Raw genomic sequence first — 26993 nt, 5'->3', positions numbered from 1 at the left:
CATAGAAATTAAGGTCCAAACTTTTCTATTTGGTTTCCAGTATTTTAGTGACTTCAGCACTGGCTGCCCCAGAGGTGACTCTGAGAGGTGCTGAGCACTGGCCACCACAGCCGAAGCCAAGCAGGTGCTGAGCACCTGTCCCAGAGCCCTCGACTGGACGCGCTCCACGTCCGAGGCCAGGCCTGGAGGCTGCTGGGCTAAGTATCTTGCCAAGGGTTGGGGCAGAATAAAACTAGGGCTCGGGGCCCCGCACAGTCCTTTTCTTTTGCCATAAGGGACTACGAAGAGGGTAAGAGCTGCAAAATGAGACTCTCCTGTTTCGCTGGCTCAGCTCTGTTGAGCTCCCGAAGGGTGCTGGGTACCTGCCCCTCCTCTGACATGCAGGGGTGCTGCGGATCCCCAGCCCCACGGAAACTTGGCCAGAGATGAGCTAACTTCCAGCTGGTGGCAATTCAATTCTCACCATGGCTTTCAAGGAGGAGGAAGGGAGGGAAAGCAGCAGTTTTTCTTAATCTGAGCAGTAACAGCTCTGCTAAAGCCAGACAGATTTGCAATTCAATTTGAGGAGTTAAAAATGGCATGCCATTGCAATCCTCCTGTGTTGCAAAGTTAATGTAAATTCCTACCTACAGAAATAGCCTATCCCCCAGTAATCTGGAAGGAGCAACATTACTGGAAGTACTTTTTTAAAAGAAAAAAAAATATATAATGCTCAGAAAAGTATCTCTATTTAAATAATCCAGTTGAGATGTTCATAGTTAATGGAAAAAAAAATACAACATATACTGTTACCTACACTGAGAAAAGAGTAAATCACTGGGGAAAAGAATGAGTGTTCATTAGTTAGAACATTGCTAGACTCACATATATATATATATATTTATATATATGTATATATATGTACAGCACCAGAGACTGTTAGATCCATTCCCCCTGGAGTCATTGCAGTTTGTGATAAATGAAACATTTCAGAATTGCAGTATAAAATATGGCCATAAAAAATCTTCTTTCTTCTAGTCCGTCGCTGAGCGTGCAATGCAGGGTGGGATCGCTCCGAGAAAACCCGCCGGCGCGGACACCTGGGCCGCTGCTCCCTGCCTGCGCCCGTCACTTGCTCCCTGTGTGCACTGTTGTCACTGTGGTGGGTCTGGGTCTCCGGTCCCCTCCGACCGCAGAAACGCCTGAAGAAGTGGATGAAACAAAACTACACAGAGTGGATGGAGACATACCTAAAAGGAAAGGCAGAAACACAGTTAGAAATGTGATTTTTTGGGGGGTTGGGCAAAGCTGGGGTTCCCTTCTTGGCATGCTCAAGGGGAGCAGCACCTGCTCTTCCCACCTAGCTAAATGAACAGACTGTGTACATGGACTAAAAAATTTCCCTAAGCGTCCTGCAAAGCTGGTGATAAAAAAGTATGGCAGGTCAGATTCGCTGGTGGGTTCCAACAAATCTTGTGAGAATGTAAATTTGTGTGATTTGGAGATTATTCTTGTGACACCCCATGTCACTGCAGGTTTAGCACTGCCAACTAAGAGACACAGGCTGAAAAAGTATCTGGACCCAAATCTTACCCAGGAAGCTGCTTTTGAACTAATCAAAGACCTCTGGCAAGATTTTTTTAGTGAAAAACTGGGTTTTTAGTTAAATAAAAAAGACTACAGAAAGTGCCCACTTGCAGCGAAACCTCTACCACAGCTTTAAAAAACAAAACCCTCCAAAATGTAACTCCTGAAAACCCAAACCGTGCTAGGTTTCATATGAAAGATTCTAGATTCCACTATTCCAACACAATCTCAGTGTTCTTCTGTGAATAGTGTTAACGGAGAGAACTACAACACATCCTTGCCAAAATTTCCCACGGAGGCACCACCCTGCCCCAGTGGCTGCCGAGCCCCCGCAGGGTTGCTCCTCCGGTTCTCCCGGGTTGCGCAGGTCCCTGTGCAGGTCGGCAGCCTGTAGGCACCGGCGTGCAAGGAAAGCTGCTGGCGTGCACCCCAGCAGGGTTACTGAGCTCTCCTAAAAGGAGAGTGATTAGAAATATGGACATTTTTATCAGCCTAGTGAATAAAGGATGGGCAAAAACTATATTAATGTATTCTCAGTCTATGGCCCTGGGTATACTTGAGATCTTTCTGATGCTTGTTACAACTTCTACATAGTTTTCCAGGCTTCAGTGTGGCATTTCAGCGCCAGGGATGACCATGCTGTAACTATACACAGCCACATTCACAGCAGTATCAACATTTGTTGAACATTTGCAGTCTATGTATTCCCTTTAAAATACACAAATCTAGATCCTGTAATTAATCTGGAGAGTTCAGTGATGTCTAAAATGAATAAATCAGGTACAGAGAACTGAGAATCCGGCCAATACACTTGAGAGATCCCAACTGATTCTTTTAGACCTGAGTTCCCTTGCTGGCAGGTAGCATAATGCAGCCTAACACATCATCTCTGCTCTGGCCTAATCGGGAACAGAATTAGGATGCACCTTGACATAACCTACTCTCGGGAGCAGGTTGCATTTGCTTCTCTTCATTGATGTGAAATTGCTGGGTTTGAAACTACTTGGAGAGCTCATTAAAAGCTCCATCAATAATACCATGTGGTGTTACATTTTGTCACGGTGGCACAGCTGTTTTATGTGACTTGCTGCATGGGACCTTCGTTGTGCAAGAAATATCCGTTGTCCCCAGATAAAACTACTGAGAAAGAAAGATGCAGGAATGAGACCTCAGAGGTTGCTTTTTTCCCAGTAGGAGATAATTGATGGACTCATTTGACAGGTCAGCTTTCCCCTAATGACATGCCTTGCGTTTACTTCTGGATTTACTCACTGGTTCTTTGAGGTGCCAGCATCTCCGAGCTGCTCTCTTTAATGAATTTCTCTGGGAAAGGAGAGATCTTCTGTATTCTTTGGCAAGCGTCTTTGTTGGATTTAACTTGGGATGCTTGGAAATCTTTTGATATTTTTCTGCTTCATATTTCTGGTATAAAAATAGTTCACCTTATCTAAGCACATCTGGTTTTACCCTTTACATTCTAGCTGTCTTCTCTATCACTTTAAAATATTCTTTGGCCTGATGCTGTACAGGAACTTGCTGAATTAAGTAGTGATTAAATGAATTTTGTTCACTTCCCAACTTTCTTGTGGACAGATATTTTCCCATGACTGTATGTAACACTCAGCAATATTAATTAACACCATTTAAGAGTAATTGTCCTTTAATTGGATGAATAGAGACTAATTATCCACTAGTTACATTTAACAGCAAAACATGCCGTCAGATGCCGTCAGATGCCATCTGAACCTAACCGAGGTCCTACTTGACCATAGCGCAGGAGGAACCAAAGCAAAGGCTTGCGTCTCTCCTGTGATCACTGCTTTGCCTCAGCACGGCTGGAGCTGCTTGGCCCTGCAGACAGCATCTGCTGGAGACTAGTGCTGCAGCACTCAGGGTGATCCAGGCAAGACGGCTGGGGAGCACAGTGATGCCATCTCATCCATGGCTGCAGCATTTGGCCCTGGGCTAGGATGAGGTATTGCAAGAGCATAAGCTATTAGTATTTCTTTTCTTTCAAGTGCTGCACCTTAAATCCAACTAAAAAATAATCTCATCTAATTGCAAAGTTTATATTCCTCCATTTCAGGATGCAAAAGTCTCTTAAAAGTGGACAGATGGGAATGGTAAATAAGTGCTCAATACCTCGGATTAAATAAGCTTCATTGCAAAGGAAGCATTTCTGTCTTCCAAATGATCCCTCTGCTACCATGTCTCCTCTGCTGACATTCAGAAAAAAATATATATTCCAAGCATTTGACTCCATCAGGCAGCTTGAAAGTCTCAATTATAGCATATAGCAAACAAGGCAGTGGGCCAAGACTCATTGTGGTGCACAGACACTCAGTTTTGCTAAAACAAATGAGCTTCTTCGCACAGGAGCTTAATTTGGCCCAGTAAGAAGAAAGCTGGGTCAGCCTGGCAGTATCAGCCTCCCCCACGGAAAATGTAAATGGAAACCAGGCCAATTTTTAGAAAACTTTCAATCATTCAATCACAAAACTCAGACACAAACACTTTGACTAAACTTTTTGAGCTTTCAGTCAAATACAACATGTTTCGCTAGGGGTGTGTGGCTTTTTTTTTCCCAACAAAAAGCTCAAACTCTCCACAAGAAGCAATCTCTTCCCTCCCTGAGCTGAAAATTCAGTTTCTTACTGCATAAACTTTTTCCCCTGAATCGTCGTCGTCTTCTTTTTTTCTGCAGTGTTTTCAGTCTTTGTTTTAACCATCTGCTCGCGCGAAGCAGAAACTACTGGCAGCAAGGACTGCCGCTGGGGCATCAAGGAGAGAAACACGGTTCCCCCGAACTCTGTGGCTGCCGCAGAGCTGGCGGGACGGCCGAATGGCAGGCTGTCCATCCGCGTGGGGGCCCGAGGGAGGGTGATGGCCCTCGCCACCGTATACTCACAATCTTTGCGGGCGGCTCCGTCGGGAAGCGGCGTGGCGAGGCTCAGGGTGCTCGACACGCCGGCGCTCGCGCTGTCCAGGCTGCTCCCAAGGTGCAACCGTCTCATGTGTCTCACGACCGCCGTGGCGTTGAACGCTTGCTGGAGGGAAAGGAAGCAAGAGAGCAGGAGGAGCAACAGTTACTTCTGATGGTTGTTGCCAGAACTGCATTCAACCCTCATCCTCCAAACTTCTGTTGGTTTCTTAAGCTAGAAACATCAATATCAGCTCATATGCAATTCCTTCCCACCCTGTTACTCTTTCTAACAATAATTTGGGATGAAGAAGCCCACAGAGAAGGATGTGTTTGGTTATAGGTCCTTCCCTGCACCAGCACAGAGAGTGTCCAAATTTTCACGTCCCTGTCACAGTGCCGACTTCAGCTTCCCATTTAACAGTCTGTGCTTTTAGATGTGAATGCAACCAGTTAGATCTCACAAACTCATTACATTTATCAACCAGTAGTATCCTACATAAAAGATCTGAGAGGCCACACAACATTTCTAAGTCTGGACCGACAAGTTTATCTGAATTTTGGACCCGAAAAAGCAGTTTTGCATTTAAGGCACTAATGCACTGAAAGGGCACCTATATGGCCGTCATGCTGGCAGAACTGTATCTCAAAACTCTACGGTGTAGCCCCCGCAGATGGGTCACTTACTCTCCATTTGCTTTTTGCAAAGTTCTTTCGGATCTGAGCACTGACGGATTCGTGGATGTTTTTATTGAGTGCTGTATCACCAGCAATCCTGAAACACAGAGACAAGACAGGTTTTAACAGATCTTTCGCCCTCCTTTAACGCTCTTCTTGTCCTCTTCATCAGCAAGCTGCTCCAAGGTGAGATTGCTCCTATGGTGATGATGATTTCATTTACACGAGGCCTCAAACTTCCCTCTGTTGTCACTGCTGGCAGCAATGGTGGAAAATCCGGGGCAATAAAAGCAAGCGTAGATAAGGCTTGTAGGTCTGGCAGCTACTAAGAGGTACGATCTTATTTTGTTGGTGCGTGGCTGCTTTCTATCACTATTACAGCCCTAGATGAAAACACTCTCTTTTTTTTTTCCCTTTACATCTAAAGATTTAACATCAACATGTTGAGACTACTTTTAGCCCCAGTCATGCAGTAGTTTCCAGAGCCACTCCAACCTGTCTGATTTCTGTTTGCACTAGAGATTTTCCTGCCACCCTGTTGGTCATGATTAATGCAGACTTAGAGTACAGCAGATACACGGGCTCTCTTACTAAAGCAGCACAGGCTGTACAAATAGCTTAAGCTGAGCAACACAACCTAAAAACTTGACTGATGTTGCACAGACAGCTTTTTGAACCGATAAGGACACATTCAAATCTCTGGTAAATACATTTTTTTCAAGGGAATTGTATTGATTCATTTAACTTGTCGAGAGATGAGATCTACTGAAAGAGTAGGCACTGTAGTGAAGTGATGTTGGGCCACGCGCTGGGTAAATCCTCCATTGCTATCTAAGGTAGGTGAAGCAAAGGAAGCAAAGATTGCCTCTTACGTTACATGTAATGGGATATATTTTCAGAAATCAATTCTTTAGCCATAGTGAAGAAATTCTAAGTCTATTAGTGATAGAAATTGGTAAGAAATTGAAGAAGCAGGCACTTGTTAGGCCCACAGCCATTACAGTCCAGGGACTTGCAGTAACAGATTCAGAGGGTCTAGGAGACTCAGAGGTCATCTATCCCGTCCCTCTACCCCAACTCTGTCAAAATAATTGTTGACAGATATTTGGCTAACCAGTTCTTAAAGACCTCCAAGAACGGAGACTGCTGAGGCAATCTATTCCAGTGCCTCATTGTCTTCCAGAAGACACAGAAAGTAGTTTATTCCCTGTGTCTTTGAAGCATTCTTTTACATATTTGAAGACTGTTATCATGTCTTCTCTCCATCTTCTCTTCTCTAGACTAAACAAACCAATTCTCTGTTTCTTCATAACTCATATTTTCTAATCCTCTGATCTAACAAGCTTCTCTGGATTCTCTCCAACTAGTCCATGTCTTCCTTAAATGTAGTAACCCAAACTATTCACTGTTTTCCCACTAAGGCAGCAGAACAGCAGCAGTACTTTGTGTTTCTTAAAGATCAAACTCTGCTTACATATCCCAATCTGCTCTTTCCTTTTTGTGTGTCCTATTAATTGGAGATATTTCTTTCATTTTTCCCAGATCATTCTGAACTGTAAACCTGTTTTCAAAGGACAAGGAGCTGTTTCCACTTTGGTGTCAACTGCACAGCTTCTAAGTGCTGGCTGGGATCCAATACTCTCTACATCGCTTCCCTCCTTTCTGCTATTACCACTCACCCAAGAAGTGAAAGAGATAAGAGGCACTACTTACTCTTGGAAGGAAGGTGAGGGACTAATCCTATATCCCTCGAGAATGGACAGCCACCAATCCCATCCTTTTACAACCAAGCTAATCTACATGCAGTTATTCAACAATACTGGAGCCAGAAGGAAAGCACACAAGAAATAGAGTTTTCATTCAGAGTTGGGGAGCGCAGTTGGCTGACCACCACCATCACATAACCTGATCTGTTCTCAAGCAGATAGAAAAACTAGTATCATAAGCAAAACATGGCCCCTAAATGGCTAAAGGAACCTGACAGTGTCTCTTGGTTACCTGTCCTGTTGATGGAGAAGGGGAGGTGTTTGACTGAGGAAAACTAGAAGATCTTCAGATCTTCCTCTGAAGAAGTTGCCTTCTGAACACTTCTCCTGCTGACTTCAGGGAAGTTGGTCTGGATTTCTGACTGGGGCCAGAAGTTTGGTGAGGGTGCATCTAGACTAAGCATCCTTTTCTATCGTTCGTCCTTCAGTCCTTCACTAAAAATAGGGAACACGGCCAGACCGCTGTGGATCCTACCCACATATACTCCTAGATGTAGGAGTACATGCCCTTGGCACCTATAGCACTGCAGCTGGCCCTGCACCCACTGTTTAGTGCACCTTCTGTACTTCTCTAATGTGAAACTATCATGTGAAATAGTTTCTACAGCTTTATTACAGCTACATCTACATGACCCAAGTGGCAAAACACAGGATGTCCCTGACAGACTCCAGGTCACTCCTAGTGCCATCAAGGAATGCCGCGACCTGTGCCGAGGTGAGCCAGCATCCTGAGGAGAATACAGTTGTATTGTCTGTCCTGCACAACTAGCGAGCCGAGGTGCACGAGTGCACAGACTCACGCACCTGCCCTTGCACACGGCTCAGCCTTTTGGTGCGGATGGGCTCTAACAGAGTTTCCTAGTGAGACTGCAAATACTCAGCGTCACTCCAAAATGTCATAACTGCTCTGCTCCACCTAAAGACACTTCCTTCATGAAGATGCCTGCCTGCCATCAGGGTACAAGCTGGGAGCGCTGACTGTCACTACAGGTCTGAGGAAGAGATCTAAATCATTTAGCTGAGTGCTTAACAGGCAGGCGAATACAAGCCAGAGCGTCAGTCCAATAAGTGATCATAAAGATCAAGCTGTAAAGAGAAAATTACTTACATTTGCAAGGAATATTTTTTTCCTCTGAGGCTAATGAAGTATTTTGGTTTATGAACAAGTGTGTTAACAAGCTGCATGAGAACAGATCGTATTTCCCACTTGTCAAATTTTATTTTGGAAACACGGGCAGAACAAGTTCTTGGGATATGATACTCCTGCCAACTCTCCCAGAAGATCTTTCCTGTCAGTCTCCAGAAGGATTTGAAAACACATTTTTGCTATATGAAACTTTTCATCAGGCATGTAACATATATACAAGCTATATATTTTTTTGAGTTTAGGGATCGTTTTCTGGAATGATGGTGAGGTTTGGTCTGCTGGTTTCAACAAGATTTCCAATAGCTCACTAACTGTTTCTACCATCACTAATTTTATGTTTGCAATGCAATTGTAGTGATGATACTGGAAAAATAACCTCACTCTTTAGGTGATTCTCAAGCAGGGAGAATAGTACATGTTAACTTCACAAGGGGATGGACAGACCCTCTGTGAAGCCCTGGAACATGACATCGACAGGGATCATACTAGCTCTAAGGTCTCTTCAGAAGCATAAGCAATAATCTTTTAGATGACAGTTTTTAATCAGAGCAAAATAACAGCAACACTAGGGCTAATCTAGTACAGCAGAAGATAGAACATGTGCTGGGATGCTCAAAAGTGTAGCTCACAAGGCAGCCTAGGCCACTAAAACCAGTGGTGGGAACGATCTTCCAAACAGCATCTGAAGAATTATCCTGTTAGCAATACAGCAGTGCTGTAACAAGAGGACTGTATATTTATACTGTATTTTGCACATAGAGGATCTTCAAACTTTTATAAAATAGCTAAAAAAAAAAAAAAAAGATTGTTATTACCCATTTTTTGGTGGTGTTCTGCTGAAGATGTGGTGGTTTAAGGACACAGGCAAGAGAGGTGGAGGTTAGCAGGTGTAAATCTTATCTTCTATTATATCAACTGGTACATCTTAAAAAATTAGATCAAGCTTTTGGGCACACAAACCCACTTGAGGTGGGTTTCATGAGCATCATCTCATCTATTCTGAATGTATTTAATCATGAACTTTAGTTCCCATGCTGAGAAGAGGATGTATGATATTTAATAGAAACACTAGTTTTACAGCACAACATAATCTCCCTCCCACCACTCACTAACTCGCCACGCCCGCAGACTATAAACTGTCTTGATTTGTTTTCTAGGAGAGAAATACCTTAACTTTCCTTTTTCCTCCCTCCCTTGCACTTGCATAACATACCCTTCTACAGGAGTCAGCCACACTTGCTTTGAGATGGCCATATTCTCTTTTAGAAGTTGTCAAAACTACATGTATTTAGTTAAACCTTAAGCAATAGTTCTTAAATTTGAATTTAACTTTGAAGCTAACTGTGTCAAGACTGTGTTTTCTGAAATCTTGCTTCTTTTTTCCAACTGTACCAGTTAGCCCAGTAAAAGATACTACCTTTACCTACCACACACTCACACGCACACACAAAGAAAACTAAATTAGAATAGTCCTTGATCTATTACGATGCTGAGCATCACCCAGAACCAAGCAAGGACTGACTACCCTAACTGAAACCAGACTTTTATCTCTGTATCACTGTTTTGCAGGGCTTGAAAGTAGCTACCCCTGTTTGGAGAACTTCATTCTGAAGTTGGTACTTCATCCAGTGGCAAATATGAAAATGTCTATATCACACGGGATTCTAAACTGCATCTTGCAAAAATGGCCTCAGTGCAAAAGTTAAGAGCTAGAGGAGCCCTAAAGACTGGGTTTCATTAGAGGTCTCAGAGCGAGCGGCTCTGTAGAAGTTTATTATGTTATTATGTAGCTACCAAGACTTCATGAGGTTTAGGAACTGGACTGAGTCTAATGAACTTCTCAGAAATTAGTAGCTGAAGCCTCCAAAGGGCTGAGCCAATGGAAGGAGCTAAGGAGGCCCAGGAACATGCAGAATTGGATACCAAGAGTCACGATTTGATTACTCACCTTCACAAATACTTTCAATGAAGCTAACAGAGGTACTTCTTTTGGATAACTGTAACAAAGCTGGCTCTGCATATGAGAGGAATCTAATCTATCAAGCAAATATTATTTCATACAATCTAATTTATTCTAGCTCTCTATCTGGGTTCAAAGCTATCACAGCAATTTATCTAGCCATAGCACTTCTAAGCTTTAAAAGGAACCTCCGACAAAGACAAAAACAGTAAGTTTCCTTGTGGATGATTCTGTGTTAACATACTGCAGGCACATGTTTCTCCCTGCCTGCAATGGCAGGCGGGGTCTTTCATCTGGTATTATTTTCTGAACCTTCATACTCACTGAAGGCAGCCAACTCAAACGCTGTGCTGGCCAAACAGGACTTGGAAATACTCTTGAGTATGATGACAGGAAACATAGAGTTAGCTCTAATGGATAATACTGAAGGATCATAACTCTTCTGATAATACACACGCACACACACAGACGTGTGTATAAATACACACAAACACACATACAGTATCAGGAATGTTCCAAAATAAATAGAGTGCAGGGATGCAGTAGATAAGAGTTTGATTTAATGTTGTAAACATCAGCAGTCCCCTTCAGGGAGCCCTTTTCACACTTCAAACAACATTGTCTGAGAACTGAGCTCTTTATAAACCATGTCCTTTCCCTGGGTGGAAATTATTATCTGGCTAGTGCACCCTCACACATAATAAACACTCAGGGTCACAGTCACAATCTGCAGAGGCTTAACCCTTACCAGAGCCTTGCGATTCTTAGGCGTAGGTGGGGAGTGAAAATTAAGCCATGGATGAGCCCTCCATGTCCTGCAAGTCTCCGAGATACATACAGATGTGTGAGTAACTCACAGTCATCCCCAGATGTGGCCTCTCTACAGCTCTGAAAAGCAGGGACGGACTTTCCCCTCTTTCCATATAAGAGTTGAGATCCAGGGATGTATTGAGAACGTCCTTCTCCAGGACCTAGGATAGATGTTGACACGTCTAATATATTTGCCTTCCCTCTCTACCAGCAGTGAGCAAGGGTGAGGGCCACCGTTGTACCTCCTAACACAGGGGCCTAACTTAGGTGCTGCAGGCTCCTTCTGTCCTATGCAGTCTTTGTGTCAATACAGTGGTGATACAAACCATTCCTCAGTTTATGGTGCTTTGAGATGAGGACAGGTGTCTCAGGTTGCCTTTGGTGCCACAATATGCTTCAGAGCACGGTTCAAAATCCCATTTACAGTCACCTAGGAATCGTGTGACACAGTAAATAATTTCACAGCACATCTTCCAAGTCCCATACTACCCTCTTAAGTGTTAGATCTTCTCTGCTCCCTCTGAGGCTGGTTTTCTTTTCCTCCAACGCAAGACTGGAGGCTGAATTTGGAGGCGGTCCTGGGGCTGCAGGACTAAGCTTGACCACACAGGGAGTTCAATATTATCATACAGCTGGAAAAAACAGGTCCTCGATTTTCTACTGCTTGCTCTTAATCACTGCAGACCGAGCTACTGGCTTAGAAAAGGATGTGGATTCTGACATGGCAATATATTTAATAAACTTTATTGTTGTCATTAATATGAGCTTGGGAAGCATTAAAATGTATCAAGCTGCCGCTAAATTACACCACTCTTTTGTTACCTTCATTTTCCACATCATTTTTGAAAAGTCACAATGGAACAACCAAGCAGAACATTACACCTTCGCAACACATCATAAACACTGCAAACTTATGTGAAAGATATGCTATAAAATAAACAACTTTTTCGATGGAAAGCATAAATCACTTCTATGTTAAACTGGAGAAATCTGTGTAAATGTACAGATTGTACAGGTTGGGGTGTAGTCACTATACCAACAGGTCTTACATATATTGTACTGTTTCTGCTACCATACTTCACTGCAATTTTTAGCCTCCTTTTCTGCCAACTCCAACTTTAACGTACCGTCCCCCTGCCAAGGCCATATGATTGTAAATAGAAAACACCAAGTAAATGCAGGCATGTGGGGAGCAGATAGATCACAGAAAAACTAGCCATCGGAAAAAAGCATTTACTTTTTTTGGGATCTGATCTGGTACAAACATTTTGTCATGTGAATAGCTGGATATTCTTGAGTAGTTTCCCGAAATTCAAAGAGATTATTAACCTCAAAGGCAAAAATGTGACATCTTGCAAGATTCAGTTCTTGCAAGTCTTACAAAAATTTGATTGTTTGTAAATCTTTAATAAAAACCTGATAATTAAAATCAGAGATATACTTCGGAATCACTTTGATATTTGCAAATGTTACAATGAAACAACAAAATTTCATGGTCAGCCAGCCGTCTCTTGTATATTTTTATCATAATTACAATGTATTTGTAAATATTCTTGCTTTGATAAATTTCTTCCTAATTGTTTGTAGTTGATCCCGAAGATCTATCACTTCAGGAAAAGATTTCACAGGAGGAGGAAAGCTGGAAAATTTCACTATATGGAGTCATCTCATCTGTTATATTAATTATCCATAATTTGTACAGCTCCAAGTACTTGAGCAGATGCTCTGTGTTCAGCTGTGGAGATAAGAAATCAAACTCCAACTCTCAAAGGAGTGGAGTGGCAAAATTCCCATTGACCTCAGCGAAAACAAGACTTCACTTTACGTGAACTATACAGCTCAAAGATGCTTCTCCCTTTATGTTCTTCTGCTGGTCTTGCAAACAAAAGATACCCTTTATGAGATGCCATTAAGGGTCATTTCAAGTATAAATGCTCTCCAAGAACCTATCATTTGTGGGACCACCCGAAACCTGCTCTGATCATCTCCTTGCCTCAAGCTGATACAGTTATCCACCTCATCACTTTTCATCACATACAGAGAAGGTAGCACTTTGGGGAAAGATTGGTGGAAGGGGATGCGTGCTGGGAGATGTGGTCGTATGAAAAGGCAATAGGGGATGTCCCCATTATAAAAGTCTCGGTAGCCTCTCTCGACTGGCAGAACACTTGCACCATTATCTCAGACTGCTGCAACACTGAATGTAACCAGAAGATGGAGGAGCTCAAGCCTGGCCTTGCTAGAAGATTAAATACAGCTGGGCTGAGGAAAGAACTGAGCTGGCCACCGAGACAAAGCACGGAGCTCTCCTCCTCATCCACAGAAAAGGCCTTATTCCCTTTGTTCAAAAAGAAGGGGAGGATGGCACTGCAATAGATATAATGGCTAGAATGAGAAAAAAAGCAGTAAAAACCTCATTATTTCCTGCTATAGGCAATCTGGAAGGAAAACGCTTCTTGAGTAGTGGCTTGGCAAAATGAGATCTTAGCATTAAGTCTGAAATAAGAGATAATATCCAGGTGAGTAGCCTTGATGCTTATCTGAAAAGGCATTTTACTAGCATTTAGCACTCTAGGATCGAAACCCTCAGAAAAATCACTGCACCACTTGGAGAGTTCGATAACTGAAACATTTATGTTACAGGAAGTTTTTCAGGGGAAGGGGGAATGAGACATCAAGTCATTTACTCATGAGCACACTGGTGAGAATGGAGCCAGATCTGAAACCAGATCTTCTGACACCTCCGTGCTTAGCTTTCGCTGTACAAGTGCCCTTCCACTCTTTATTTTACCAGCACACACTGCCTGTGCTGCCAGCTGCAGCCTGCAGTTAATGTCACAGAGAGGTGGAAACACAGTGAACCTTTGAAGCCTCCTTACTTGGTGTCATCTGCAGGTAGGACATCTCTGAGGCTGTTCTCAGACCATGCTTTACATAGCAGGGAGGCAGCCTTGATAACGAACGATGTAAATCAGCCTGGCAGAAAGACTCATGCCATAGAAATGGCTGGTAGCCCTGTTTTGAGGGTTGTTTTTAAACGGAAGATAGGATTCTGTAGAAAATATCAAAAACTGTGGAACAGCCCATGATTTTCCATTGGCCTCTGGCCCATGACATGCAATGAATTAAAAAAAAAAAAAAAAAAAGGAATGAAAACACTTTTTATCATTTTGTTCCTGTAGGAGGGCCCAGAAGTTGTGCACGCTACAAGTGCCACGTTTCTTTGTTGCACTCCAGCAACCAACACAGATGTAGCTGCGCCAAGAGCTGGATGCACACACTTTGTGTATCTTGGATTCAAGGCTTTGGAAAATCTGTCTTTCAGTTATACAAATGGTCACCTCGTTCTCTGCTGGGAGTTGCATTCCTGTTGTTTATTTTGTATTTCTAATATTGACTTTTGTAACTTGTTTAATTTCCTGAGGCTCAGGTCAGTATCATTTAAAAAAATGCATTTTTTCCCTCTCACAAAAGCCTTCTTCATCTCCCAAATTTTGTCACACGGATAGCAGTCATTGACGGGAAAGCACTTATTGATGGGACACTGGAGAAAGGGCAGACCTAGGTCTTGACTTCTCCCCATCTTTCACTTGTACTGATGCCAACCATTGATCTAGCTAATAAACAGCTGCAAAACATTTCTCATTATCATTACATGAAGGATAAAACGCAAGAATCTTGCTTTTCTTTATGATTTGTGTTGTCTTCTGCATCTCAAGCCTTACCTAAAATGTTTTTAATTGTAAAAGCTGAGCCTCAATCTTATCCTCAATCTAATTTGTACTCGCAGTTTCTCTGACAATCTGCAGTCAGGCATTGGTGCATCATTCCCAATATGAAGAAATCAATCCCATTTCACTGTATTTCTACAGCTTTTGTGATTACAACTTATTGAATTGCTTCATAAGTGCCAGGCTGTTAATTAATGACAGGGGTAATTCATCAGCCTGTATATTGGTAAAATGTTATCATCAAGTAAGCTGGAATGGTGTTTTTCCTCTGTGAAAAGCTTTGAAAGGATTTACTTTCCATCCTGTCCTAGGACTGAAAGTAGCAACGAGATGAGGCAAACCAGCGAGTGTCCGAGAGAGGGCCATAAACTCCTTGGAGCCAAACTGAAATATTTAGCTCTAGAGCTATCAGCTTTAAGTTTTACTCTACACTGAAATTTAAGATTTTAAATTATGATTTTAAGCTGGGTACCAGGGTTCCTATCCCAGTTCTGCCGTTTCAGCGCTGGAAAGGTAAACGACCGTGTCCAAAGCCCACATTGGCTGAGGCAGCAGCAACGAGCAGAGCCTCAGCTGGAAAAGCTCCCCAGCCTCGGAGAGAAGTAGCTTCTATCTCCTGATTTCATGTCTTCAGCTACCTGTAGAAAGTAGTGCTGCCTTAAAACTAATACCTTGTATGCCTGTGCTTTCACAAGCATGCAATTTTACACTCAATTACGCTACTGAACACTAATCACTGGACTCAAATTCCATCGTAGGACAGCTTTGCAGTCCATCAAGCTATTGAACTAGTTAGGACACTAGTTCAGTGGCTTTTACAAGTGCCAGGAAGAATTTCACTTTCCCTGGGAAATACACAGACTAATGCTCTTACTCAGCCAGCCCTTCAGAAACTGCAAAAATGAATGATACTTGTGGTAATTGTGACAGCATTAAAACACAGTCTAATGTATGCCTTGGTTGAAAATATCATGTGATTGACTCCTTTCTTTGACTCCAACTATTATAACCACAATGTCCAAAAATAATAACTTGCTTTGTACGTAATGGGCCATGCCCTAAAAAACTTATATCCAAAGTCCATTTTTGGGTGCAGCTAGCACTGTGGAGTGATGTTCAGTCACTCAGGACTGATCAAGAGTACATGAGCCATTCTCGTGTTTCAGCTACGTAATCCTTGGGTAATGTTAGTCAAGTCACCCATTTGCAAAACGTCATCTAATTTAAAGCACTGAGCAAAGATCTGAATTCTCACTGCAAAGTGAGCATCGCCACAGCCCATTCAGACCCTAGAGCAGCATATCCCTCTCTAGAGGATCCTATCTCTTCCATTCAACAAGAGAGGGAAAACAGCAGGACCAGGTCCTCACGGCAAGTATCAGTTAAGTTTCTGAAGTGCCTGGACAGAAGTGGAACACAGACAAGGACTTCCTACTTCACAAGGGTGCTCTTACGTGCTCTGATACTACCTTGATAAAGATCTTCAGGAGCAAGCAGATACCCAGCTTTTCACACATCTGCTGACTCCTGTCTGAGCTTTTGCCCCAAAATCCAAATTCTTCATTCAATAATTTTGGTGTATCCCACTGCAGCACTACAGTCAACACAGTGCAGCATTTCATTGACTCCTTCTGCAAGTACTCAGCAGGTTTGTACATGAAATTAAAGACTATCAAGTCTTTCCAGTAATGTCTGGCAGACAAATACAGGGGTTGTAAGAATAAGAACACAGAGTTATTTAGTAAACACTAGTATACTATGTAGTAAAAAACACCTGTTTCCACCCCTGCATGTAAATGCTGCTCTCTGTCATGAGGGTTTCACACAGCAGTGATGGTCGCTTACCAAGGGTGTCGCGCTGCTTGCTCACAGGTATATCTTTTATTAGGGTCTTTCTCCATCAAATTCCGAATAAAGTCTTTAGCTGAAAAAAAAAAAGTAATAGGATTGATGCCCAGCTCTGCTGCAGGATGGTCAGACAAACACTTAAGCTTCCCGGATATATCATACAGCAACCTAATTACTGACAGAACTCCCCACATGTTGCTCAGATAACGCAAAGACTGTATCTGTACTAGTAAACTAAGCAGAGCCAGGGAACGTTCCTGCATGCTGCAAAGCCATCACTTATTTTGTTGTTGAGTTGTCCTTGGTACAGCTACAATTCTCATTGAGACCAAGTAGCTCTTTCCCACACAACTCCCTGGCACACTTTGGGAATTAGCATAGCTCATTTCCCATAAGCAAGACACATGTATCACCCTTTTCTCAAGGCAAAATGAGGTTTAACAGCATGGACCCAAGCCGTTCAGTGTCACTCAGCAACACTGCCAGAAAATGGTCCTAGGGCATTTGTTGTTTATTACTGTGGATGCAGCCCAAGCCCAAGCTATTTCATATGGCAGCTAATAGCCTAAAACCTCTACTCCAGCAGCTAAATTTAAGAATGGGGTGAATAATTCCGAGACAGTAGAGTTCAGGACTGCCAGGTCCCAGCTCCTGGTCAGCCAGGTGCCTGCGATCTTGTCTGAATATGGCCCACAGACTGTCTCTGCTGGAGACACTGATACAATTAGTGGTAACGGCTTGGAGAAGGTCTGCTGTAGGAGCCTCTCATTGTTCGCTTCCAGCAACTGCATGTATGGGTAGGTGGGAGAGTATGTTGCTCATTTAAAAAATCAACTTACAGAGGAAAATGGACTTCCTTGGGCATGAGGTAGTGTGGTTTTGGTCAGTATTAGACTGGAGGGGAGGGAGATCACAGCATGGCATGCATCCAGTAGATTCAGGAGAGAGTAGCTGAAGGGGCCACAGCAAAGCCAAATATGGCCTTAAATTCTTCGTGCTGCTTTAGGTGATGGACACTCCCCCAAAAATGCAGAGGGCTCTGCCAGAAGACCTTCATAGTTTCTCTCAAAAATCCTGATAGACTTAAAAAAACCTCTCACCACACATATTTTTAAGAATCTGGATCACAGATGTAAGCAGCATGAAATGTTGTTCTATTAGGAAATTACAGGATATGGTCAACTTTAAAATAAAGCAGTTCTTTTTACATCTCTCCTGCTTTAATTAGTAGTACTCATGAATTTGAAAACTGTACTTCCAGGGACATTTTCACATCAGAAAATTTCCCTATAATTCATTTTTGCTCCTATGAAATGGCAGACATTTCCCCATTTTTGGATAAAGCAAGGACAGCAGGCTTTTATGACCCGTTGAAGGCTAGAGAGCAAGTCCGTGGCACATCCAGGGTGGAACACTGAACATATCTCTGCGGTCATGTAGAGACACCGATGCTCATGGTTCAAGCTGGCAGACCCTAAGCCACTTTGGATCCTGATGCCTTTAGGTCCATGCGCATGTGTAACGCAGCTTGGCAATGTGTCTGTCTCTCTGCTAGAGCTACTAGAATGGGCAAAGCAAGGTTTGGCTTTTGACTGGGGAAGAACTGGGTGAACACATGAGCAGCTGTGTGGATGAGACCATGCAGGCAGCACTTGCACTTACTAAATCAGCACCTATGCTCCAAAACAGGACAAAATTCCCTCCTTTCTCAGAGACTTAATAGTACTTCCCCCTTGTCCCCCTTTTCCCCCTCATTTGGAAGTCATTAATTTCTTGAGTTTGTCTTTCCCATATCCATGTTACCCATATTATCCCATATCACCAAAACCACAGTTTTGGTAATAGAGCTGAACTGGTTTGTGTTCTATCATTAGTGACGCATAAAACATCTGCATTTTATTTGGATGTGAAGGAAAAATTAAACTGCTTTGTCTTCTTCGGGCTGAAGACTAATTCTGCTATCTTAATCTTCTATTCCAGCTACTTTTAGTGCTTTGTGCATGACTGGAGGAAATGGTACTTAATTTGCTTTCCTGCAGAAACAACCTCCCATAACTATTTCAGCTAAGAGCAATGCACATTCCCAATGATCTTCAGCTAAAGAGAGTTCCATATACAATGGAGGGCCAATTTTCATGTATCATGGAGGATATCTGTAACAGGTACGAATGCATGTATGGCTGTTGCAATTAAATTAGCATCAGCTTCTTACCAGACTCAGAGATGTCATCCCAATATGGAGAGTCAAACTCATACTCCGCTTTAAGGATCTGCTCGAAGAGTTTGGAGTCATTTTCATCGTAGAAGGGGGGATATCCACAAAGCCTAATCAAGAGCACAAAAAGAGGCACATGACAGACTGACCTGTCTCTGACAAGACGGTGAGAAAGGGGGAGGGAGGAGTTTAAGACTTGGCCTATTAACATTTCCAAGTAGGCAAATGCCACCCTAACAGATGCTTGTTCAGGAATATGTAAACCCACGTCTTTAAGATTGGCATTATCCTGGACAAACTGGCCTCTCCAGAGGAATTCAGCATGGAAACCCTAGAGAAGCTGGTCCTATACTCAGACTCACATGGGTATCTCAATCTCCCTCTGCTTGCTTTTCAGAGCCTTACTGCAGGTGTTTAGGTAGAGGAATAATTTTATCGTATAGCCATGAGCCCTTGCATTCTCTCCTGCAAGTGTGGTAAAAGCTGCGTTCATGGGCTACACACCCATCCGCAGACAGTCAGTCCCCTTCATTCCTTCAAGCACAACCGTTCCACATCTGCAAGTCTTCTTCACACTAGCTCAGCTGCTCCAGTTGTCCTTCTTGACCGTTCTGACCTGGCACCTTACACAAGCCATTTAGATTGGCTTTACTTTCTCCCGGAAGGTGCAGAGGCAACGTAGTAGCTCCACAGACAAGCAGGCACAACGATGCCCCAGGAACCAGGGAAACATCAGAGCCATTAAACAGCCACGTTCATGGCACCATGACAGGCTTTGAGCACAACCAGTGATCTCTATAGTGTGTTGTACTGTAGCTGTACAGAAAGGTTCACTGTACACCTTCTAAGACAAATGCTCTTTTGGGTTGTAGGGAAGAAAGTTTCTGACCTACTGTTGAGTAACTGCTGCCAACAGCAGTGCTGCTGGGACTCATCCACAGCACATGAAGCAAAGCACACACAGAGAAAAGACGTCTTGTCCCAAAGAGCAATACTGGGTAGGTAGGGGAAGACATACTCAAAATACAACCAGAAGTATATATTTCTATGGGATCACACCAATCTACTCTAGCTGTAGCCTATCAACCTCCTCTCTGTCCCCAGCCAGTTTTAATGTGAGTGGTAAGCAATGTGCTCAGTTTGGGACCTCTTACCTTTACATAGCAGCAATTGTCACACCTTCTAGGGGTTAAACGGTTACACCGGACAAAGATGAAGGATAATTTGACCAGTAATGTTTTGTATTTGGGATGCCAAAAGACATAGTTCTGAAACTTTTGCTCAATCCTGACCAAGGGCAAAACTCTCAGGCCCAGGTCCAGCTCTAAGCTTCTCATCAGTATATTCAAAAGAAGAGCATGGTTTCCCAGCCCGCTGCCCACTTCATGTCAACTCCAGCCAGACTCCAACCACGTCACTGCACGGGGAGAGGGCTCATTCCTGCCATTGCTCTTCTCACTGCAGAGGTGACCTGCCAGTTGCACGGACCTCTCCTCCAGCATGAGGATTGTGGAGGAAAAAGCTGGTGCAAAGCAGGGCAAAGAGCCAAGCAGAGCTATCACTCAGACATGTGATATCAGGACATGTCTACAGATCATGCTGGTCTCTGCATCCCGAGGCCCCAGGAGGAGGATGTCTGGAAGAGTCCCTTCACCTCTGCTGCGCAGGATGCACAAGCGGCACACAGCTCTACTGCTGCTGCAGGGGATCTATCTTACTTCTAGAAGTGATTTTGTTGCTCCCATCAAACTGCCCACCCTGCCTAAAGCTAATGACATTTCCTAAGTCCTAAGTCCTAAGTATTTATAATCAGACTTATCAGAAAAATCTAGCCCCAGGACAACCAGAACATCAAACATTATTTGCGTAGGTGGAGCTGAGAAACACTGGCTTTTTAACTAAAACATTCAGGATGCACTCTCCTAGTGCTTCCAGCAGCAGGACATCTGCTCAGCTGGCAAGCAGATGCAGGGCACCTCTAGTCCTGCAGGCTCTTGGCAAGGGAAACTACACCCAGCACGGTATTAAACAAATGCAGATACAAATCTTGTGCACCAGAGACCTCTTATGTCCAGCCGATGCTGTGTGCAATAGCCTGTGCCTGTCTGTGCATTCATGCCTGAAAAGACTTCCCTTCTACAGGTTTTAATACCATTGCTGCAAAATGTCAAATTTACCTCCGAGGCTAGTCCAAGTTTTTGAACAAAGTCTTCCCACTCAAGCTTAAACAGGCCTTTCTCTCTCTTTTATTTCTATACAGAGATATCCTAATTTTTGTCCCTTCTCTCTAGTCTGTGGTGTAAATTGTTCTATCACATACTTCCCTGATACTGAAATGATCTTTTTCCTATAGTTTTCTTTAATCTTGATTCAATCAACTTCAATAAAGTATTTAACTGGAAAAAGCCAGCTATTGCAAACTGACTGACGATTTTGCTGCAGTATCACGCTGTAGCGCCAACAGAGAAAAAAATTAAATACTCAAGTTATTTATAACCTAAAGCCAGCCTGCTGCCCTAGAGGTTATTTGAACCAACTCAACACTTGAGGGTGAAAGGAGCAATGTTTTGATGTTTTGTTAGCTCTGAGGAGTCAATGTGCTTGATAAATAATTCAAATCCTGAGTGAGATACTGTTCTCTGTCAGATCAATACTGACCTGCAAGACCTCTACTGAAATTTGCAGCATTATAATGAAACCATTGTGGTTTGACTGAATCAGAAATTTGTCTGTCTTCTAAAGTGAGCTCTGTTGCAGCCAGGCCCACTGTACGGCTGCCCATATCAAAAGCAAGGCAGATAACGTCATGCCAGACATATGTCTACATCCAAAGCAAGACTGCATACCTACTTAACAGGTGTGCTACTGCACTATCAACTCATGGGAATTGATGCAGGAATTCCTACATGAAACCCAGGGGTGAAAGTAGAGAACGAGAAGGGCCATTAAAATTTTGTGAATCTAACCAAACCCTTAAATGTCACTACCCACCTGGATGATGGAGGAAAAAATGTTGATAATTGAATAAAGGAACTGGATCTAGTTCTGCAGGTATCTGTGAAGAACATACACATTACATGCTTTCACGTAATAATAATACCAGAGCTTTGGTCCCACAGTCTTGGGCAAACACACACAAAATGAATTTCACCTTCCTCCTTTTTCATTATGCTGAAGATTTTGGGCACCTCACTGATGGTTTTGGAGTGCCTGGAGCTGACAGCACCAAAGGTGCAACTGTCACAACGGCAGTGGTAGCTCAGGCTAGAGGAAGACAGTCTCTTCTCAAGACATGCTGAGCAATTGCTTCTACCATTCTTCCCTTGGGGGCTTGGTGGGCTCAACATAAGAAGTTTGACAGCCCTTCCATTAATTTCTTGCCTTCCTCAGCACTTTCCTTAAAGAAAATCAAAATGCTCAGATAAAGCACTTCTTGTTAAGCATGTTCCTGCCCTGCTCAGTGACCAGACAGCACTGTGCATGCAGAGGCTCTGTCAGGCAGCTCTGGAGAGAGAAATAACTCTCTTAAAATGTGCAGGGTACTAATTACCTTGGCAAAGGTACAAGAGCGCAAGTTAGGGCTGCTATGATTTATAAATGCTCACAGCAGCAAAATGTTGGAGCAAACTGCTGAGCAGCACAGAGCTGGAGGGTGACAGCTCACCTGTGCTGTAACCCTGCAATGGGGCAGCACAGGGACATGTACCCCAACCGGAGTCCCAGTCCTCCCAGAGCCATCGCTTCCTTCCCTATATCTAGCCCACTCTTCCCTGACTCCCCTGCATGGCTTGTTAGCTACACTTGTATTTCTACTTCCCACTGCTATATCCCTCCCCACAATGGTCCTTCAACCTCTTGAGTAATGCCTTGCCAAGAGCAAGGAGGTGGCCAAGGCTGCAGATGACAGAGAGAGGTAGCAGCACACAGCTGCGCCCAGCTGGCATGTCTTCTCACTGCAGTGTGGCAGCCCTCCTCTCTCCCAAACCCACAAATTAGACCTGGCTTCTGAACCACACCTGGCAGATGGGAAACACAGCAAACCCATGGCATGGGTTGGTCTGAGGAGGAAGCGCAAGGTGGAAGCTAATGGAGTAGATCTCAAAGTCAACGAATGGGAGCTGACAGGTTCACACGCTTCATTGAGCCTGGCGCCAGAGTTACTCATGCACGAGGACACCCAGAATCACGCACAGGGATACCCAGGGCTGGTGGAAACTGGGCACAGCAAAGAAAACAGACTCTTCGGGCACTGGTCTTCCCTTGCTGTTGCAAAATAACTAGGAACTGGTGAGCCATCAAATCCAGCTTGCAGGAGCTTTCTTCCAGAAGGTCCTGAGCCCATTAGCAATAGCAAGACAAACACTCTCTTTTGTGAGTTGAGGCCCTTACACCATCACCCCTGGATTTCATGCCCAGGCTGCTTCTCCACAGCCTGAGTGATAAACGGGAGTGCTTAAGAAGTGATTAGTCACTACTAATGATTCTGGAGAGGAGCATGTACCAGAGGCATCCTTCCATCTCATGCAAAAGCCCTGTTTATTGAGATGAGCAAGTGTTGAGAAGGCTTGGAGGTGCTTGCAGAGCCCTGGCATGAATCCTCCCGAGGCAGCCGGGACAAACATGCTGCAAGGGGGCTCCAGGAGGCAAATCACTGAGGACCCACAGCAAAAGTATGTGAGAGGTGGCATGGGCAAAGGGAACCACCAGGGCATTCTGCATGGGGAAAGGGTACAAGCCAAAATGTAGACTATCTGCTGTCCCTTAGCTTAAAATAAAGTTTGGGAAGACACAGAAATTTTAACATTACTTAGAGTCTGTACTGGCTTTGCAGTAAAGGATGGGAAAGCCCCAGCAACTTAGCCCGACATCCAATTTATGGTTGGAGGAAATTCTGCTGGACTTCCAGTGACTCGGCCAACTTCCAAACTCCACATTAAGTTTTTATTTAATTCTCAGAGAATCAAAATCTCACTGACTTCATTTCCATCTGCTGGGAGATTTGTGTGTGAAGAAAATGACCTCACTATCAGAGGTTCTGCTGATTTTCTTTAGATATGCAAAAATACAAGAACAAATTCTCTGTCTTCAATGTGAAAAAATCTTCTGTCGTCCTGGGGGAGCTTCAGTCAGCTATTAGTTGTCATCATTTCCTTGCAGTGTCAACAAATAAAAGCTTTCTAGAATTATTTAACTACCTTTTCACATCAGTAATAGATTTGCCCTTAACCTCCTATCTCCAGTCTTCCTTTGAAAAAGAATGGGATGTAGAGAAGGAGAACACAGGTGGAGGTACAGAAGAAAGATATTGCCAGAAGTCACTTCTAGAAGCCATCAGGAAAGCACAATGGGAATGCAAGGAACTCCTATTCCTCATCAAGCAGAGAAAGCAAACCCATGGAAGTCTCCACTCAGTAAGTGCTCAAAGACTTGAGCAGTCAGATCAGACTCGGAAGAGATGTATGGTTTGGGAAGTCATCCAAGCGCTATTTATATGGGTGAACATATGTATTTTTTTCTCATGTTGGAAACAGACCCTCATACTGTCTAACACTGGCATCCATGAAACTGCAGAGTCCTCAAGGGCACATTAGTATGGGGAATAAAGAATAAATTAAGAAGCGAGCAACGTGAAGAGCTAATTTAGGACTTGTTTTCCTGGTGTTTCACAGTGACATCCAAAGCAATCCCCAAATTTACATTTTGCCTCCACTAATTCTCCATTCAGTTCTAAACAGGTAGCTTATTTCTCATTTTCTCTCTTAAACTCCTGTGTCATGCTGAGGAGGGCTAGATACCTGCCAAGCTTTTCCTAGAGTGTGACTCCTGGATGATAGTGAAAATTTCTGGATTAGCATGCCTTGTACTGTCCTTGGATAATTCTTCCATGCAAACATATAAATGATTTCATGCACATATACTAGAAATTAAGCAGCAATTCAATAGCAGAGAGCTCCAGGAAAGAGTATGATCCAAGATTTATCTTCAGATACTCATTGTTTATAAATAATAAGCCAATAATTCTCTTCTATCAATTAAAGAACCAGAAGAACACTCAAAGCAAAATGCGTTCAGGCTAATACAGAAGAAGCAGGATGTGTTGAATATAAATAATAGGGGGCTAAAGCAGAGCATACTCTGGCCCCAGGCTCTTTTCCGGAGTTGGAATGTGATTTTCTATTTTTTGCATCTATTAACAATCTTCTCTGTATCAGGTATGCACGGGATCAGAATTTTAGTTCCCCAGGCATTAGTAACCCCTCATGTGACCTAGGCAGCTCCAAAATCCATCTGCTGGGAATCCAGTGAAGTCGCTTGCTCTTCTTATGTTGTATATGCTTTTAAATTGAACATATATCAAAACTACCTCATCATCAGTAGAAAGCTGAGCTCAACAATGAGGCTGTTTCAAACTGAGAAATGGTGCAACTAGAATAATAGGCAACTTCAAGCTGCTAAAATTAGTTCTTGTGAATAATGACTTTTCATGCAAAATGAGTTTTTGATAAAAACTCCACTAGTGCAGCCTCTGCAATCTGGATGTCATTAACAAGAAGTATTAGACGCTGGCACCGAAACAAAGGTATTCTTCTCTGAGACATCTTCACCTTGCATATTACAGAGACAAATATTTGTCAAGAGTGTCAGTGCCCCAGGAACAGTTTGTTCTTTCAGGGTTGTAAATTGAAGACTCTCATGTGAGACTGAGCTTGTCTGGAGGCACTTAAGCCACTTATGACAATAATAGCTCAAAACATCTTTAATTTATGCCTGGCTTCTGTGTTGGATTCCCCCAACAGCAATGGTCTGTTAAGAGTGGCTATAAGGAGTCGTGGGGGAGGCAAGGCAAGATGATGTGCTCAGATTGCCCTAAACACTAATCTCTCTCAATCTGGTTCTGGCAAATTGTGCCACGCATGGAGCTGGAAGAGATATACCCAGAGCAGCACAGTGATGTACTGGAGTTAATAAGTCGTGCTCAAGGCAGGCTGAAGTACTCAACCTGCACAACAGGGCTGTGCTACTCGTGTTTCTCGTATCTCCGTGCCAGGTGGACGCGTCAGCTCTGATCCTCTAACATTAGACTTTTTTTTATTATTATTACATTGTTACTAACATTGTGCCCATCACAGTGGTCTCAGAACCCCTAGCAGGGCTGTATTTTTCTAGTTTAGAAAAGGACCCCTTCTTCCTTTCTATCATTACTACACCCCTAACATCCACTCTACTATGAGTTTCTGGCTATTCTTGGGAGCAAGGGTGAGATTCAGTTCAAGATTTAAGACACTAAAGGTATTCGCATGTGAGCTGGGTTTCTAAGCTCCCACTTCGGTCACTAGAGATGTAATCAGCACATTCAGTGGAGACTATAGAGTGGTGCAATGCCCCCTCAAGCACACTAAATTGTGCCATAAAGGCACAGGTCTGAATGCAGATCAGGGTATGATCCAGTTACCTGAGAACGGGCATCTAGTGCTATTTCACATGTCCAAGGTATCCTGCTCGGCCTCCATCTGCCGCTCCAGAAGGAAGGTCTCTGCAGGTCTTCAGTAATACTTGCCAGCTCCATGGGGATGTCCTGGACACCCTGGCGTGGGTACTAAACACGTATGTTTAGGTAACTGAACTGCACATTCTGGTGACGTGAATAACTCTTTAGACACCCTTGCCTGTGTTGACTTGGGGCTGGGTCAGTTGCCCTCACATAGAGTCCAGTGACACTGGAGAAGCTCTAAAGCATGAGACACACAGACCAGCTGGTAGATAGGCCATGGGGCTGTGCAAGGGCTGTGCAGTCCTGGAACAGCAGATCGGGACACCCTGCGGGACACTGCAGGGTGATAGCACTAAGCACTGATGTATTGGTAACCGAAGCGAGTCCTAGATTGCCACCGATTGTAATGGGAGCCGAAATGCATGGCTCACGTGTAGAAATGCTCGTTTAGGTGGTTTGATCTCAAATCAGATCCCACCCAAGCAGCCTGTCTGGCAAACACATTATCACGCTCCTATGGCACAGCATTATTATCACTCATTTTAACTGTACATAGTACAGATCAGGTCCTTATAACATGAAGTACAGAAACCCTAAAAAAGCTTCTTTGTCCCGTGAGCAAGGAAGTATAGAAACTCATTCTTATTAAACTGATTTAAGCCTTCAGGGCTGGGAATTCCCCATACAGCAAATGGAGAATTGAGATTTGACAAGTGTGTGTACCTCTTGCTTGACAAGAGGAGAACAAGCTGATCTAGAAAACAGAGCAGGAAACCACTGAACTGAACCAGACAGAAAGAGTAGCCTCAGTCTTAGGAAGAGGGAAGGGATTACAGACGAGACCAAAACCTTCCACCTTT

At 43.5% G+C, this 26993-nt stretch overlaps 1 protein-coding gene across 1 annotated transcript in view; it reads right to left on the bottom strand.

Annotated features, from left to right (window-relative positions):
- Positions 1 to 747: 747 nt before the first annotated feature.
- Positions 748 to 26993, bottom strand: part of CAMK1D (calcium/calmodulin dependent protein kinase ID) — a 217960-nt gene continuing 191714 nt past the window's right edge. The window contains exons 7-11 of the mRNA XM_062580868.1: positions 18639 to 18751; positions 16424 to 16502; positions 5174 to 5261; positions 4475 to 4613; positions 748 to 1229 (exon numbers count right to left, since the gene is read on the bottom strand). Coding sequence (XP_062436852.1) covers positions 1108 to 1229; positions 4475 to 4613; positions 5174 to 5261; positions 16424 to 16502; positions 18639 to 18751 — 541 coding nt within the window. The 3' untranslated portion in view covers positions 748 to 1107. The remainder of the gene's footprint in view (positions 1230 to 4474; positions 4614 to 5173; positions 5262 to 16423; positions 16503 to 18638; positions 18752 to 26993) is intronic.

This window comes from Rhea pennata, chromosome 1 (assembly GCF_028389875.1).
Source record: "Rhea pennata isolate bPtePen1 chromosome 1, bPtePen1.pri, whole genome shotgun sequence".
Taxonomy (NCBI): domain Eukaryota; kingdom Metazoa; phylum Chordata; class Aves; order Rheiformes; family Rheidae; genus Rhea; species Rhea pennata.
This window is presented reverse-complemented; position numbering and strand designations above follow the sequence as displayed.